At 38.9% G+C, this 17149-nt stretch overlaps 1 protein-coding gene across 1 annotated transcript in view; it reads right to left on the minus strand.

The window, feature by feature from the left end:
• Positions 1-822: 822 nt before the first annotated feature.
• The window catches only part of TYR (tyrosinase), a gene marked incomplete at its 5' end in the record, with an annotated part of 50761 nt that continues 34434 nt past the window's right edge, over positions 823-17149 (minus strand). The window contains 2 exons of the mRNA XM_082057812.1: positions 823-1184; positions 9820-10001. Coding sequence (XP_081913938.1) covers positions 961-1184; positions 9820-10001 — 406 coding nt within the window. The 3' untranslated portion in view covers positions 823-960. The remainder of the gene's footprint in view (positions 1185-9819; positions 10002-17149) is intronic.

The following is a 17149-nucleotide window of genomic DNA, read 5'->3' on the forward strand; positions in this document are numbered from 1 at the left end:
AGGTCGAGTTTGTTTTGCCCATGGCAGTAATTGCTGAGTGATCTCGATGTCCTTATCTTGAACCATGAGCCTTTTGTTGTATTTTCTCTCCCTTGTCCAGCTGAGAAAAGTTATGATAGAGCAGCTTTGGTGGGCACCTGGCATGCAGCCAAGGTCAATGCACCAGACCTTGTTTTGTTATCTGGGTGGAATACATGAATATTGAGCAACCAAAATTCAACTATAATATGAGCAATCGTCAAGTCAAACTGAACAGAGGTGGACATGGTTAGACTAGGTTTCATCTTCTGAAAACACTCAGCTCCCCAGAGAAATGCAAGATGATATAGAAGACAGCAAACTAGAGCATTTGAGACAAGAGAGAAGTGGTATCTGAGAGCCTGCTTTCTGCTGCTGATGGCATTTAATCAAGGACAAACAGGACATTACAGGAGGTGGAGGGAAAATATTTCCATCTAGAAGAAAAAATATACCTATGGGTCATTTACTCTGCTCAGAGGCACCACATCTTTAGCACACTAAAGAGCTCTTTCTGCTGTTATATTCAAACAGAGTGAATGCAGCACTGATGGTGCAGTCAGGCACCTCTTACTAAATCCATGCACCGAACACACGGATTGGGCTGCAGGTTTGGAACCTGCAGTTGTAAAAGAGCAAATAAAAGAGCGGAGAATTCTACATCAAAGCCACCAACACACAAGCTGGTCTTGTTTCACAGGAGCATTATTTAATCAAGCATAGGAAATACATGGTGTTCTTTGGGTGGTGTGGTTGGATCTGGGAGATTTTTGCAGGAGTGGATCTGATAAGATACTACAACACTGGAGGTTACAAGAGACTTGAGGAACATGACTGCCCATCCTGCTTATGCAGCACACCTCAACAAGGCATTTGTAAACGTGAATCAAACACTGCATGCTTGATTAGCACCTTAGTAAATCACCTAGTTACTGGAGGCCTCTAGAAATTGGACTGATAACACATATTGTTGTAGTCTTCACTTTCTATGAGCAAGGGTTGTATCTCTGAAGAAGTTCTTTGTCTTTTCTTCCGGCAGACCAGAATGAGCCCTGTGAGCAGAGCAGTAATGATGGCTCCAATCATAGCTGCTCCAACCAACCAAGCCCAGATCTGACGGGCTTCCTCAAGGTAGGGTATTAAAAACTCCTGGAAAGACCCAAGTGCTGGGAAAAAAAAATAAACAGAAAAATAAAGGTCCTTTTACATGATGCAATGTACTGTCAGTTTCTAGAAGTTTTATAACAGGTAACACTGGAAGGCTGAATGAAAAAAGAGACTACCTTGGTAAAAGTTGTCTGAAGGTCACAAATGGTTTTAAACAAATCTCTTAAATCCTTATAGTCTGTTTCTCAAACATTCTATTAGGGGCAAGAATAGAGTTCACTGTTCCCAGTGCTCTTCCTGGTATTGTCAAAACTGTAAGACTATAACCCAAAAAGTCTGATATAGTGTGTCCAAAGTTCCTGCTAGCTCAGCATCCTGTTGGCAACAATAACCAAAGTAGAGTACTAGGAAGAGTTTAAGAACAGGTCAAGCCTATTATGATTCTGTCAGAAAAATACTTACCCGGTCTCCAACAATTTGCAGCTCCAGAATTTCCTGAACCAGAGGTGGTGTCATTGTGTATAACAGTTATTAGGGATTTTTTTTCCTTCCATCAGCTTTTCTAGCTACTCTTTGAACTTTCATCACAGCTTCTTGCAGCAAAGAGATCCTTGCCTTAACCACATGTTGGGTGGGAAAAAATTGCTTCCTTTCACTAATTTTGAACCTGCCACCTGCTCAATAGTTCTTGTGTGGGCTGATGCAGTAGACAATTATTCTCTGATCACTCTCTGCACAAGAAATCCTTAAAGGAAGAATTGGAAAATTCTTTCTTTGATGAATCCAGGGCAGCTTCTCACTGGTTAGATATTGAGTTTCCTTTTTCCTTTGTGATACAAATCTATATGCCTGTGTCTGTGTTTCTCTTACTATGGCTTAATGAGTTACAAAAACCCTGCCATACAGGGTTCGCACTTCACAATAGAGGTTGAAAGGTGACATCTTCACAATGCACTCAAGAAGCTGTTGGCTTGAATTTGAGAAATAAGAATACCTGTCCTCTTGGGCCAAGGAGTATTTGAAATCCACTCCTCCCAATTATTGTCTGGTATTACTATTAGTAGCTGTAATTGCTATCTATTAGGGAAAGAAAAGGGGACCCCTATGGAGGGAAGCCCTAACATGGTTTATTTTATATACTGTTCATGCATCTAGACTGATTTAGATGCATTCAACCTTTTTTAGTGTGGTATACCCCTCCCAAAACTTTATAAATATCATCCTGGCATCTTGCATTTTCACTGGTGCCCAGAAAAGTAATTCCATCTTCTTCAATCATGATGCTTCTGAGTTTGTGCTGTTATGTGTGCTGTACTCTGAAAAGATGGTTTTGGTTTGCAGCACCTTTAAGGTTAAGCTAGCCTTAGCACTTGATGTCTGAAGCACTTCCTGAGATGTAATTAAAGTTTAGGCTGAGTTTAGGCTGAATATAGCTTGTTCATCCCTCCAATTCAGCTTCACTTTGGGGAATGTTTAGTTACTATTTCTCTGGTCCTTGTTTTCCAGTTAATCCAACTTTGTATTCTGAGATTGTATTTCCAAGAGTCTGCATGTTCAGCCTTCTGCTTCTGACCTCATTAGACATATAAATGCTATGTAACACTAAGAATTACAAAAAAAAAATTAGGTTCTTGATGTTTCAGAGTCAACCCCGCAAACCTCTGGGTATGAGGTACATTATCTCTTTAATCTTTCATTGCTCATCTGTCAAATGAGGATAGTACCATTCACTAAATCCTTTGTATTGTGAATATAAATTAGTATTTCTGCAGGATTCAGCTGCTATAGTGATCAGCACCAAAAAAATGTTAGAGGAAGCATCTTCAGGGTAGCAATTTAAAAGTGTGCAATAAATCATACATTAGGCTACAGGCTGCTTACCTGAGAAAACAAAAATCATAAGTAAAAAAGGATTGGGCACCTGGTTCTTAATGAATACTGTCTCTTCTGTGTAGTGAATGAGGTGGGAGTATGGGGAAAAATAGTGTGCAATTGAAGATAATGCATACCTGCAAATGTGGAGCATGAGTTATGGCTATAGAGACAACTTTTAATGCTGGCATTTTTTAATTTTGTGTGCTTGACCTTGTAACTTCTGAGTTTTTTTTACCTCAACTCTTGTATGTTTATATTGCAAAAATGCCTCAATTAGAAATAATCTGGCTATTTAAACTGCAGTATGCAGATGGTAAAGGAAAACTGATACATAACAAGAATTTGATACTGTTTTAATGCTATAGAAAAAGAGCATTATCACAAAGTTATTTTCCTTGCAGAATATGTCTGGGAGATGAGGGTTTTCTAAGCGACAACTTAAATTCATAATTTGTCCTTGAACCATCTCCTCCATCAATATCAGTTGGAGGTCTGAGCTGTCTTGTCCCTGGTAAAATTTAACATGACTTTGAGATCATGAAGTGTCACAATTTACATCAGACTCTTTCAGAAGGGATTAATATATTTTGATAGTATCCTGATAATCAATGAAACATGCCCTTCTCTTGCTTTCAGCCTCAGTCTGTACAGCTTCCCTAATGAGCTCAAAGCCAAAAGCCACCTCCTGGCATCTACTGTGCATCTTTTGCTGCACAAAAGGTGTTTGACATTGCTATCATGAAGTTGTCATGGCAACTCTTGGGTGTCAGAGGATGGAGCACCCCAAGACACCCTGTAGTATGTTAACTTGTGAATGTAACACAACAGTGAACTATGACTGAACTGGCTGCCCAGCCAAAATAATGCAAACTGAGATTCAAAGTATTCCTTTGCCGTAGTTCTTCAATCTCTAACTGTACAAGGCCCAAGATTGCAGCAACTGTGGAAAAAAGTGTCATCAGAGTGGTGATGGTGGGGACAACACACATCTGCTTTGTGGGAGACATTAGACAACACCATTTGTCTTCCTTTTATAGCAGTGCTTGATTGAAATTATAATCTCTCCTGGAAATGGCCACGAGCATCGATTAAAACTGCCCTTTCACTCAATAGGTTCATGACAAAACAAGAAGAAGCCAGGTCAGGCTGTTGCTTGATATCTACCCTCCCACTAGTCAATAATACCAGTATCTCCTCATCTTGCTCTTTCTGTTAGGAAAATATGGGTGATTAACCTTAGCCATGGTCTTAGTGTTCAACTCTTGAGATACTCTTTCTTCTCAAAGAGAGTGCTAGCTCTAGCTAGCAGCAACAAATAATTCCTTAGTCTTAATACATCACATATATATATTTTTAATGTAATTTTAAAATATCAAGAAATCAATTTTGGGTTGCTGGATGTCATTGAGAGGGTAGGAGACAACAACAGTGTAATTTTAAGGTGAAACAATGTGTGTCTCCTCTATTTAGGGTAATAATGTGGACTTTCCTTGATGGTCAAATAAATGTACTATGGCAAATCTATTGTTGGGCATCCTGAGATCTTCCTTTTATGGAAATGTCAAACTACATTATTGATATCATGGATCCCAAGGATGAGAAAAGCCTCATACTATAAAAAAAAAAAAAGAATTAAAAAATGTTTAAAAATAAAGAATGTTTATGTATTTTAGATATTCCTTCTATGTAAACTAGAGGATGACAAAGTCTTTCCAAGATTAATTCCACAAATTAGAAATAAAAAACTCTGGCCAGTCAAGAAATAAACAAACCAAATTTTCTGTCATTTATCTTTTGCCATAGCCCAACTGATACATTGGCAGTCTTGCTATTTGATTTTACATGTTTTTCTACCCCTAACATGGTTGGTGAATGGGAAACAGATTTTAAAGCAAATCTTGAGTCAGCACAAACGTATTTTACTAGGTCAAGCTTGCAATTTTTTTCTTATTCTGGTGGGCAAGTTATTTCTATTTGGTTTCTGCCATTTCTTGTGTGTGTATGCTCCACTACTGGGTGGTCAAAGGAAATACCAGTGAGACTTCCACAATCAAAAACTAGGAAGGTGAACTGGAGAGGGATTCAAGTTATTGAGTCCCTTGGTCTGTCTTAAGGCAGAATCACTTTTCTCTGCAGTGATGGAAAGTTCACAGCTTCCACTAACTTAATCAAGGGTTCCTCATTATTACACCTTGGAAAGTCTTTTGTAATGTTGTCTTCTGAGAAGAATGAGAGAAAGCCTGGAGAAGACTGTCAGCCATAGTGCACTATGTCTGGATTGCAATGAGTGGTAGAGCATTGTTTGTGGTAGAACTACAGTATCTACTGGTGTAAATTCAAGCTGTTCCCTTTCAGTTCTGCCTTTTGCCCAAGGTGGGTAAATTAGGAAACTATGACACATTCTTCATCATGTGGCTGTCTCTAGAAACAGTGAGAACCAGACCATTTCTGCATGGCTAACAACAGCTTTATAATACATTTTTCAGTGCTGAAGTTGATTAGAGTTATCTCTGCCTGTTACTTTCTGTGCAGTAACATTGCTGTGGAGTCCTGCCCACTCATGGGCAACGACAGCACATCTGCAGAGAGGATAACTAGCAAAAATTGATTACTTTGGGCTATTGAAAGGAGATAAATCAAATATTCCTGAGTATATTTATAGGGCTTTACTGTTTACTTTCTGACAACTTCAGTTAAGACTTGCACTTCATAAGCACTCTGTCACGGTTTGCTTATATAAATTTCTCAAAAAAAGAGGTGAGATCTGGCTATAGGATACCTGATATCACCACACCGTATGCTACTAGGGTGTTAACAACTCACCAAAATATAGTCTCCCAATCCTAAATGGCTCCCAGGATAAAAAAACAAACAAACAAAACAAAACAACTCAGTTTTTAAAATCCAAATTTCTGTTCTTCCATTAAGCATCATTATATAACTGTCAAAATATCAGCTTATACTCTTCTTTCTGAGAAATATATTTTTGCATCCTGTTTTCTCTCCTTCTGTTTTAATTAACCTTAATCTACACCTCCTTATCTTTGTCTGAAGAAAAGCCAGGGACAAAAATGCTCTCTTCTTTTCTTTCATTTAATTTATAGATGTAATCCACTTTCCAAGGTAGCATTTCTCAAGTATTGCCACCTTTAATTACTTTTTATTGTCCCAACATCCACATTTTATTGTGTATGTCACTATTTTATTGTCACTATTTATTGCTTTTACATGCGTAACATTGCCCTTTCATGTTGTGGCCAACAGTGTGTGCTCCTAAGTCGGGAGACTTCAATAGAGTCCCTCTATGGTGGAACCATATTTGTACATAAAATAATGTGATTTTTAAAGAAATTGCTGAAAAAAAAAACCCAAACACCTAAAAAAAACCCCAAAAACAACAGAAATAAAAATGAGCTACTGTTAGACTCTGGGTCTGAGCTCTCCTTCTGCAACACACACATGAGCAACCTGGCCTTCTGCATTGCAATCACAATGCTCTTATCCCTTCTTTGCCCTGAGTGTCAAAGATCCCTAGTTAAGGTGTTCAAAAATTGCAACTGATGGTTAGATTCCTGGGTGTGTAATTGTGTAGCTCTCTTCTTTTCAAAAAAACCTTGTGAATCACCGAGGTACACATGTAGTGGTCATCAAATTGTTCCCACTGAGAGAGGGAGATTTTCTGGGGAAAAGTCAAAGCTGTGTCTATGAATTTATCTATTCCTATTTCTGGAAGGAAAAAAGAATAGAAAATACTTAGTTCAGGCCCTGAAATGTAAGTGCTTGGAACAGCTCTTTCCATAGAAAATTGTTTTGACAGCTATTGCTAGGTGGTGCCATTAGTCTTCCCAATCTTTTTTATTGATGCTAACAAATGTTTGCTTTCGGTAAGCTGTCCGAGTTGCGGTAGTTTTACAGTTCACAGTTCTCGTGTCAAGGAAAGCTGGGTGTCTGCTCCAGTTTCTGCTCAGATCAGCTCTGCAGTAACTAGATTCTGACATGTGTCTTTGATTCCTGAGGGATGGATTTCTATGCACACTGTTTGTGACCACTTCTGCTTCAGGGCTGTCATATGTATAAAAATAAATGAAGCTGCAATTAAAATAACCACTTACTGTCACACACTGATTTGCTTTCCAGTGGAAAGCAGGGCTCCAGGCATCAGCTTTTCCTCCGGAGAACAGCAATGATATAATTTAGCATTAAAATGCCATTTTGTCATTGGATTCTTTCCAAGGTTTATTTCTTATAACGAGCCTCAGCATGCTCTGCATAGTCCTGCTTCATCTCTACCAAGTCGCTGGTGCTGTAACTCAGAATTCCTGCCCTTAATGCTTTCCTCCATCTCCTTCCTCTATAAGCAAACAAGATCTGGCTAATGTGCTCATTCCTCACTCTGTCCTGTCCTCTTCCTCTGCCTTTCCTCTTCCTTTTCATTTGGAAGATCTGCAGACATGCTGCTTCTTCTCAACCACCCAGATTTTCACTGCTATAGTTTATTTTTTTTCCCTTTGTAACTTTTTCCTATTTGTCCGGTGACTCCTGGCTGCCAGTCACAGAATTTCCCTTGAATACACGGGAGCTTTTAGGAAGAGTCTGCAGGTTTTCCTGCATCATCTCCTCTACCAAGAAGTTCCTGTTTACTCCTGTGTTCCTCTGAACAGGAACCCATCATTCCTATCTGGACAAAATTCTGGGTTTAAACACTTGGAGTAATGAGAAAATCTGCTTTTTGAGATTCCAGCCCATTTCCATCTGTTAACCAGTTCTTCTCTTCAGATAAGAAATAGCTTAAATTCTCCTCAGTGAGATTAACAAGGAGTTGAGTGACTTCCGAGGATTATCTGGGCTTTCTAAACGAGGCTGAATTGTGTTAATCTTTCAAAATAATTAAGGAACTACTTTCCTAACCTCTGTGTTCTACGTGGGCAGAATTTAGTAAGAATTTTGTTTTCTGAGGACTGTGTGCTCTCCTGGGAAAAGGGAAGAGACCAGGAGGCAACAGAAGTGAATTGTTAAATGGTAAATGGTTTACCACTTGCTTCCTTTTGCAGTACCAATTCAGGACCGAGTATTTCTGAAGATGTGGTGTTTTGCACTTTTTAAAGTGTGACAATTCTAGGAATAATATTTTAATAAACTATCGGCTTTCACTAAAAATATTTGTGAATATTTCTGGTTTGATCAGGAATTAAATTATTGAAACAAGAACAAAAAGGCAAAACTGCTACTAATAAGACCAAAATAATTTGGAGAATATATTTGATGCATTTATTACATTATTTTCTGTCTGAATAATTGGGGTCAACCAAATTGTTTATGGCATATTAGGAGAAATATTGACTTCTGTCTCTGGGTTATAGCACTAAAATGACCTTAACAATTATACAAGAGATTCACAGATTCTTTTCATTACACATAAAATAGTCCAAAAAAGTGCTTTCTGGATGACTGCAAATCACTAGCTAGATTTTACTGGAGAAGTAAATGAACAAGACAAATGCATGACTGGACAGTTTGTTAAGTATGCATAAACGTTACACCCCCATTAGTAATCAAATTCTATCTAATAAGCAGAAATGCCCTGAAAACTGGAATTGTTTAGATAAAGATAAAAAGCAAGCTATGAGAATGCTAGCATCGCCAAAAAGTCCCTGGTGCTTTTCCTATATAGTTATTGGACTTGCAGCTCATAATTGTCTTTTAATCAAAGAGGCAGGTTCGCAGAAAGTTTTCTGCCTCAAACAGGGAAAGCAAACATGTCCAGTAACCTACTTGTTCAGTGGCCAATGCTCTGCAAAGATAACTGCATCCCACATCCTGGGTAGCTTTTGGCACTGGTTAATGTAAGATCATTCTAATGGCCCAGATTTATAAAGGATGAGGCCAAAGTATCTGAGCAATCCGTTCCAGGTAATGCTTTATCTTTAACAGAATGTAAACCTTCCCTAAACTACAAGGAAACTGGTACTACTCAAGCAAAACTATGAGGTTCGCTACTGTGAGCATGAGACCTGGTCTAACTGATGTTCCACATTAGCTAGTCCCAATGGCCTCTGTCCTCCTTGTGCCTGTGGGTGGCCAAGATGCCCAAGTCAAAACTACCTCTGAACAGCAATGCAAGCCAAAGCCATCACTAAATAGTGCAAAATTAATCTGATTAAATGAAATAAGTGTAATGAATGATTCACTTACATTCTTTGTGAATAACTATAGGGCAAGTACAAAGTCAATAGAACAGTGTTTTAAATGCTGCACAGACCTTGTGTTGGCCTTTGCTACAGAGGTGAATTTTACTTTGGGTATTTAAGTCACCAGATTACATTTGCAAACCAGAAATGAGCTTTGCATCTATCCTCCTACAAACCATATCCAGAAATCAGAAAATCCCACCGATTCCCACTTGTGTTGCACAGCAGCAGATGATCTGGGCAAATGGCAGACTCAAATTCCAGCACTTTTGCTCTCCATTTCTGATCATGAGCTGGACATTTGGGTCAGATTCTACTCTTAATAGGCTAGTATAGGTAGGATTGATGTCAGTTACTGATTTTTGGTTGGACATGGTTTAAAGGTGGACTTGGCAGTGCTAGGTTAATGGTTGGGCTCTGTGATCTTGAAGATCTTTTCCAACCACAATGATTCTGTGTTGACTTTACATCAGACCAGAAATATGAAAACAAGCATGTACAATTTGGGACTCGCTTCAGGGAAAAGTCTGGAATATAAAGATTTTTTTAATATCTTCTTATTTAACAGACATATTCCAGGTTATAGGCAAAAAAAAAAAAAAAAGATATTTACCCCAAACAGTAACATTACCTGGTTCTTGCAGATACTCGTAATCATACCCCAGCTCCCTTGAGGATTTAAAAAATTCTCCATTTCTGTAAAGGGGAATAAATGGGACCATGTAATTTTCTCGATTGTGCCCAATGGGTGCGTTGGCTGCTGGGTAAACTTCTAGCATGGGCCTGTGTCTTCTTAGCCATCGCTCAAAAATGCTGTAGAAGAAAAAATATGTCTATTAACAGTGGAGATTGCCAGAACTTTTCTTCCTGAAGATTAAAAAAGTGTAGATTTTTTTTCATGAACCCTGGGGACAGAATTGCATGCAATGACTTGTGTTTATTTGTGCATAGTGTTTTCCAAATAATTCAGGGTTAGCTACTTCAGTCCTGAGTTCCTACTCAAACCTACAAAACGCAAAGGCCTGCAGAGCTGCAGAAAGGCTGAATATGCTTTTAAATTTCACAAATGCGATTTGCTGTCTCGCTGTGACCTGACTGCAATTTCTGCTTGGCAGTTCACGTGTTTGTGAAGCATAGAGAGAAAGATTAAAGACCTCAGTCCTTTCTCCTCAGAAACATTTATGGCTGATTTTGGATGGTCCTGTTGCCAGCTGCTCAGTACTCTATCTTCTATCCACTGTCACCAAGGGTGGAACAGGCTGCCCAGGGAAGTGGTGGAGTCACCATCCCTAAAGGTGTTTAAAAGGCATTTAGAGGAGGTACCTATGGACATGGTTATGGTTGGACTCAATGATCCTGAGGGTGTCTTCCAACCAAAACGATTCTATGATTAAAGTATGGTTACACCATGGTTGTTTGACATCACCAAAGAGGTAGAAACATCTGAGGAAGAAGTTATTAGCTATATGAGTCCAAAAACTTCATGAAGCAGGTCACCTTTCAGGAAAGAGTCTTTCCCCAGCTATAGCTTATTCACTAATCTTGGTGTCTGCACAGTTGTTTTACATGTTCTCTCTCCTCTCAGCTACGGTTGCACAGATTTGGTTTTTTACTCTTTCTTAAATATATTTTCATAGAGGAACTACCACTGTTGCTGATGGACTCAGCTTTGGCCAGCAATGGGTCTATCTTGGAGCCAGCTGGAATTGACTCTGTCCGAGATGGGGGCAGATTCTGTCATCTTCTCACAGAAGCCACACCTGCAGCCCTCTTGCTACCAAAAACTTGCCACATAAACCCCATAGCAGCTGTTACCCATACCTCTGACCTCAGCTGCTCCTTTCATTTTTCTCTGCCACAGTTTCTCCCATTAGCTGTCTGTGGAGCTGTATGTCTGTTCTTTAACTTGAAGGCAGAAAGCCCGAAGGCTGCGGTATGGGAAGAGTTCGTATCAACATTTTCAAGTCAACTAGTGTATGTGTTTGGAAAGCAAAATTAATCCTCAGTTCTCCTGCTTTGTGTCTGGGCTTTGACTGCTCAACTCTTCACTTTGTTTCAATCCTTAGATCCTTTTCCTGATCCCTTGCTGTTTACAGGGTGACCTTGGCTTGACAGCAGATACTTGATGTGCCAGGTTGGAAAAGAGGAGGTGGGAAGATGCTGTAAGGAGAGCAGATGCAGGTGCATGAACAAAGGTGATCTCATGCTTGATCAGAAGATATTGGTAGGAGGGAATTATCAGCATCAAGCTCAGGGAGTCATCACTGAATTAATTTATCAGTTACAAGAGGTGGAAATGGTCTAAAGAGATTGTAGATTGCACTTTAACTGAGATCTTGGCTCAATAGTTGCTGCTCCCTGACACTCACCTCTGAGTGGAGGACACAGACTTTCCCCCCAGCTTGGATTTAATAACCAGCTGTTCAGGGACTCGGTTTTTCTCAGAAACACATATCCTAAGTGCAAGTGCTCAGCAGTATCAGGATCTCTGCAGAGCATCCAGGGATTCTGCTGGTAGAATTTTACCTCCTGTCTTTGGACAGAAATGTTGAGAAATGCTTACCCCATTAAATTAGAGCCCTCTCACACTCATCAAAACAGAGGTAGGGCCAAAGCCTTGGTTCTTTTTTTAGGATCAAAATATTTAATAGATTAAAACCTCACTATGTTCATACACCTTGTCAGCCCTTAACAAAGCAGGTATTAATCTGGATTAAAATCTTCATTTGTGGCTCTCATCTTCAGTTAATTTCATCAGCCCTGTCTAGAAAAACTCTTGTCAGAATAATAATGTTCAGCTGAAGCTTTTAGATGGATAAATTTAAACAATGATATCAAGGCTTCAGCTGCAGTTATCACAAGAAACTTTGAATAGACACTCTGTAATCAGATTACATCTTTGGAAAACAACAGAGAGAAATTCAGTAATATTTAAAAAAAGACATAGAATAAAAAGGAAATCAGGACATTAGTGTAGCTTGAAGGAAGTAACTGTGTGTGTTGGAACCCAGTCCTTTCCCTGCCTGGCTTTTATTCGTGTCTTGGGCACCCCGACTGTCAGTGCCTTGTTTTCCCAGCAGTTGTAGATGTGAGCTGAGATAGTTCTCCCCTGCATTACAGGGCCATTAGACGTACAGAGATACTTTGGTTATGGGGACATGGTAATATTTTTAGAAGAAGGCAGATACAGGACCTGGATCAGGCTTTCAAGATTTTGTGACCATCCATACCCTAACCTTTGAATGTTTAAATGTACTTCTTGGGGTCTGATTTTTTTGAAAATGCTGAGAAGTGACATTATGAAAATCTGGAGGGCTGACAAGCACATGGCTCAGAGCTGCAAGTCGTCATTTGCCTGAAATAGCTTTGCATGGCATGCCCTGAAATGCAACATCCTCTCTGGATGACTTAAACTTTGCAGTGTCATAAGCACTTTCAAGAAGAATCCTTAGGCCAGTAATCTTTCAAACAGGATGCAAATGCAAAGCATTTCCATGGAAATGAACATACGTACTTTTGGATTTCCCCTTTTGCAGTGTTGTTCCCATATTAGATATCAAATTTTTCTTAGCAGTAGTGGGAGAATTGAATTGTCTATCCTTGCAGCTGATCTTTAGATTTAGATGCAATCGTATGCCTCTGATACTGATGAGTTGTGCTGATGTACAAGATATATTGCACAATTCATTGAGTTGTTTATGAACAATTCTCTCCTTTAGCCAGCATAAAGTCATATAATCTTTACTGAAATCTCTTTCTTCTAACATATCTGTATGCCACTGTAGAAATCTCAGAAGCATCTGTCAAAGTTTTAAAGAGTCATACCTTCTACTGCTCCCTTTAGGAGAGCTGGCCCTGTGCATGTATCTTGGCTTTTTATTTGGACACTTTGAAAGATTAGAATCATATTATCTATGCTATTAAAGCAGTTGGGTAAAGTTACATTTATTCTTTTCATTTAAAGTCTTGTTCCCAGCTTGTTCAGTAAGATGGGTTCACAATACTCATTTTGCCTTGGCAAGATAATGTATGATGGTGATAGTCATGTTTTTCTTCTTTTGCCTGAGAAAACTGACAGATTTAATATATCAGCAGTATTTTTCACATTCTCACCTGTTTGTATTTCTCCTTTTAAAAGGGGGGCACTGCCATTTCCCTGCCTTGCTCATATTTTGTAAGCAAAATTATTTCAGGAAAAGTTTCACAGCTGAGTGGAAGAAGAAACCTCCCAGTTGCATCTAGTTGGGGAGAAAATTCATGTAGAGGGTATGAATTAAGCTGCATCTCTTCTTTGAAATACAAATAGTTCTTGTTGGGTACCATAAGCCATTTAATATCAGACAGTTACATTTTATGACTTCCTAGCTGAGGCTCTTAACTCCCTTCATACATTTTTTTAAAGGAAAACTGAAATCCTCAAGTAGCCTATGGTTTTTGCTGTCAGTCAGGTAGTGACATTAGCACAGTGCTCCCATCCTTGGGGATTTTCCTTAACTGAAAAACTTGGGCCAAAAAGGAAAGGTATATCTGGAGAAAATAATCACACTGTCTTTTGTTTCAGAATGCTGGGACTACTGAAATACGCATTGTAGGATACTTTTTCTCTCAAATAAGGTGCTTTCTCAATCTCTGGCTGCATTTAAGGCAGTTATCATCAAATATGCTCTCCTTCATGTAGTGTGATTCTCTCCTGCAGGCGAAGAGAAACATCTGAACAGCTCTGATGGATCATCTGACAATTCTTTCATGTGCCTTGGTCTACAGAAATGATTGCTTTATCTGATAATGGGCATGTGTTTTCTGTGACAGAGAGCAATCAGTACTCCCATCAATAACTGTTGATCGACTTACTGTTGAGAGGAGTTTTCTTTCCTGAGAAGCAGCCATGTTGTAAGTTATTTGCTTTTAGTGCCTTGAAAATACGGACTTCTATGCTTTGCTCCGTAGCTGCAAAATTGGAAGAGCTTAAGGCTGCAGGATTAAAGATACATGCAGAGAGACAAAATGCTGATGCAATTAGTTACTTGCCTTGTGGAATGAGTAAGTTCCTGGTAGAAAAGCCAAGTTTGCGGCAGAGCAGCAGACCCGAACTCCCTTGAATTGTTGGCTATCTTGGCAAACCACTGCTATTTTATGCTCTTCATATGAACCTCCACGTCCTACTCTGGCCCTGAGAACCTAGCAAAGCAGGACTATGAATTAAATGGCAACTGAAGAGTCATTTTACTCCACTTTGTCTCCCTTTCTTGATGTAATGAGACTAAAGGTGACAAAAAGAGAGCTAAAGAACCAGATTAGGGTCCTGTGATATCCAGTCTCCATATTTCTTCTGTGTAAAAGAAGTACTGGACAGAAGTTCCAAGAGTGAGAAATCTGTCCGACTCCTACTGCAATCTGTTTGGTTACTTTCCTACTCAGCACGTAGACAAAGAGGGAAAACAGATAATTAGTTATTTGTATAGGTAGGAGTGACATTTTCCAGACACGGAGACTTTTTAGTATAGCAATCCCAGCTAGACTGGCATCATTTGGGACATGTTGGCAGAGCTGGAGAGAGCAGATGGGATGCAAGCGTGGTGGAGAATACAAGGAGTGATAAAGGAAAGAAGAGAAGACCTAATCAAAAGTCATCAGGAGTTTTATTTAGGGAATGGAAATGGGAAGAACTGAACCTGGGATACATCAAGAAAAAAAACATAAATCCTTCAGGGTGACAACACTTACCTAGAAGGATTATGGGTGATCAGGACTTAACAAACAGAAATTTAAAATATGGAAATGGACTAACTGCAGTGGAGATCAGTCTCCTTACAGCCCTAATGCCCTTTGTATTTATTCAGCAGCAAGCAAAAGTGACTCAGAAGAAACAGCTTTTATTTAAAGGCCTTGGATAGATTAAAAAATAATTGTATCTACATTAGAACAAAGACTGTTTCCATCTGGAACCCTTCTTTCTTTGCTTGAAGAAATCAAAATTGCATGCCCCAAATAGGAGCCTAAGGAACCAAAAGAGATAGGAGAATAATTTGAATTTTGAAAGATGCCCTATCTCACATTTAGAACTCAGAAAGGCTCGATCTCTCTACATTGCACTTCTGAAGAAGAAAATATATTGTAGTGTTTTTTTAATCAAAGTAAATACTGAAGGTTTTAAAATTACTAGATTATAATGATCAACAGTCTATGCAGAGATCCTTTTTGTGGAAAGAAACAGTATTTTAATATTGTAGAGTGGGTTGGATTTAGACAAATTTAAGCTAAAATAAGGTTCAGTGTTTGTAGTTAAACAATGGAAAAACTGAGTTAGGGACATGATAAATTCACTATCACTTAAACTCTCCGGTTCAGTCAGGAGCCACTTGCTTGATGCAGAAATAGCTAAAGGAGGTTATCTGGTCAGAGGGATCCCCATAAAGTCATAAAGGCAAAGAATATTCTTTCTGCACATCAGAGGAATTTTAGAAAGTGTTAGAGGCACCATTTTACTTTAGAGAAAATAGGCACAGAGTAAAAATTACTTACCTAATTCACACTAGACATGCTGTGGTGGAGTGTGACCTCAACTATGGGGCCAGTTTGTGCCTACCAAACTATGATAGCTCTTGCAGTCAGGTTATACCACTGTAAAACATACAGTCTCAATTTTATTTAAGTTTTTTGCTATGTATCTGTATACAGATCTCTCTCACTGTTAGTGAGTTTAACACTTGTGTGTACCAGCACTGATGGGTCTAAAGAGATGGTATGTGGTAAAAAGTAATAAAGACTCCCACCTGGTATATTGATGCTTTGGTAGTTTAAATTTTCATTCTGGGGAAATATATTTTGCTTTTGCAAAGACTTGTAGTGTGATAAGGTGCTTTTACAGAGAAAATTAAAGCCATCTATAAAAGAAATGGATATATCACTTCCATTTAATTGCATATAAATAGACATGAATGTTTTCCTTGTTCTGTGCCGTACATACTGGATTATACAAAGTGAAATGAAATGAGCCTTAGTGGAAAATTAATTTGATAAAAAACCCCTTGGTTTAAAGAATGGGGGGGAAATAAGAGTCATTTGAAGATGATTTTAAAAAGGCCACCAATATGTATTTCTGAATTCATATTATTCTATGAATAATATATGCAATGGGATTATAGCTAGTGAAAGGATGAGTCAAGAAATAAATGGGTGTATGTTGCCAGTGGGAAATATCAAGCAGAGTATGAGAGCACTGTTGTATATAAGCTGGATAACTTCATACTGTTCCAGATAGTGTTGTGTACTCTGAAAAAAGATGCTGCTCACAGGAAAGAAATCTTAAAACCTGGAAAAAGTAAAGTAAACAATGAAAGTAGGCATTTTATTTATAATTTTGAAGAGTTTCTCCTAAGAGCCATTTCCCAACAGTGTGCCTTCCCCCCTCATGAGCAGAGCTGCACTTCACCAATTGTGGTGTAGGAGGAGAAACCAGACCTTAAATATCTATTATTAAAGATTCCCTTGTATTGAACTACTGCAGAGACACTGACACATAATGTAAATCTATGGCCCTTCAGGAAGATTTTCAAGGAGAAGTTTAATCTGGTGCATTTTGCTTTGCTATTAAGGACAGCTGGAGATAGGGAAAGGGGGAAGAAAAGGTTTTGGTACCTCCATATAAATTCCTCTGCCAGGCAACCAGGAACATGTGTGACACTGCAGGTGTCCCCAGTGGGAGGACTACCGTCCCGTTATGGTGAAGGGTCATGGTCAGTCTAGGTCTGTACCACTAGAGAAGGCACAGTCCTGCTTTCCTCCTACCATGTCCTCACTTTCCTTGTAAGCACTTGCACAACCATGCCATAACCAAGATTAAGGAACTGATTTAGCTTAAAACCAAACATCTCATTTATTTTCATTTGTTCTGGGATAGCTGAGGTGAGATAAAGTCATGGACCTGATTCATTATGCTTTTGTGTGACAGACAGTACCAG

Source organism: Streptopelia decaocto (genome assembly GCF_964273445.1).
Source record: "Streptopelia decaocto genome assembly, chromosome: 1".
Classification (NCBI taxonomy): domain Eukaryota; kingdom Metazoa; phylum Chordata; class Aves; order Columbiformes; family Columbidae; genus Streptopelia; species Streptopelia decaocto.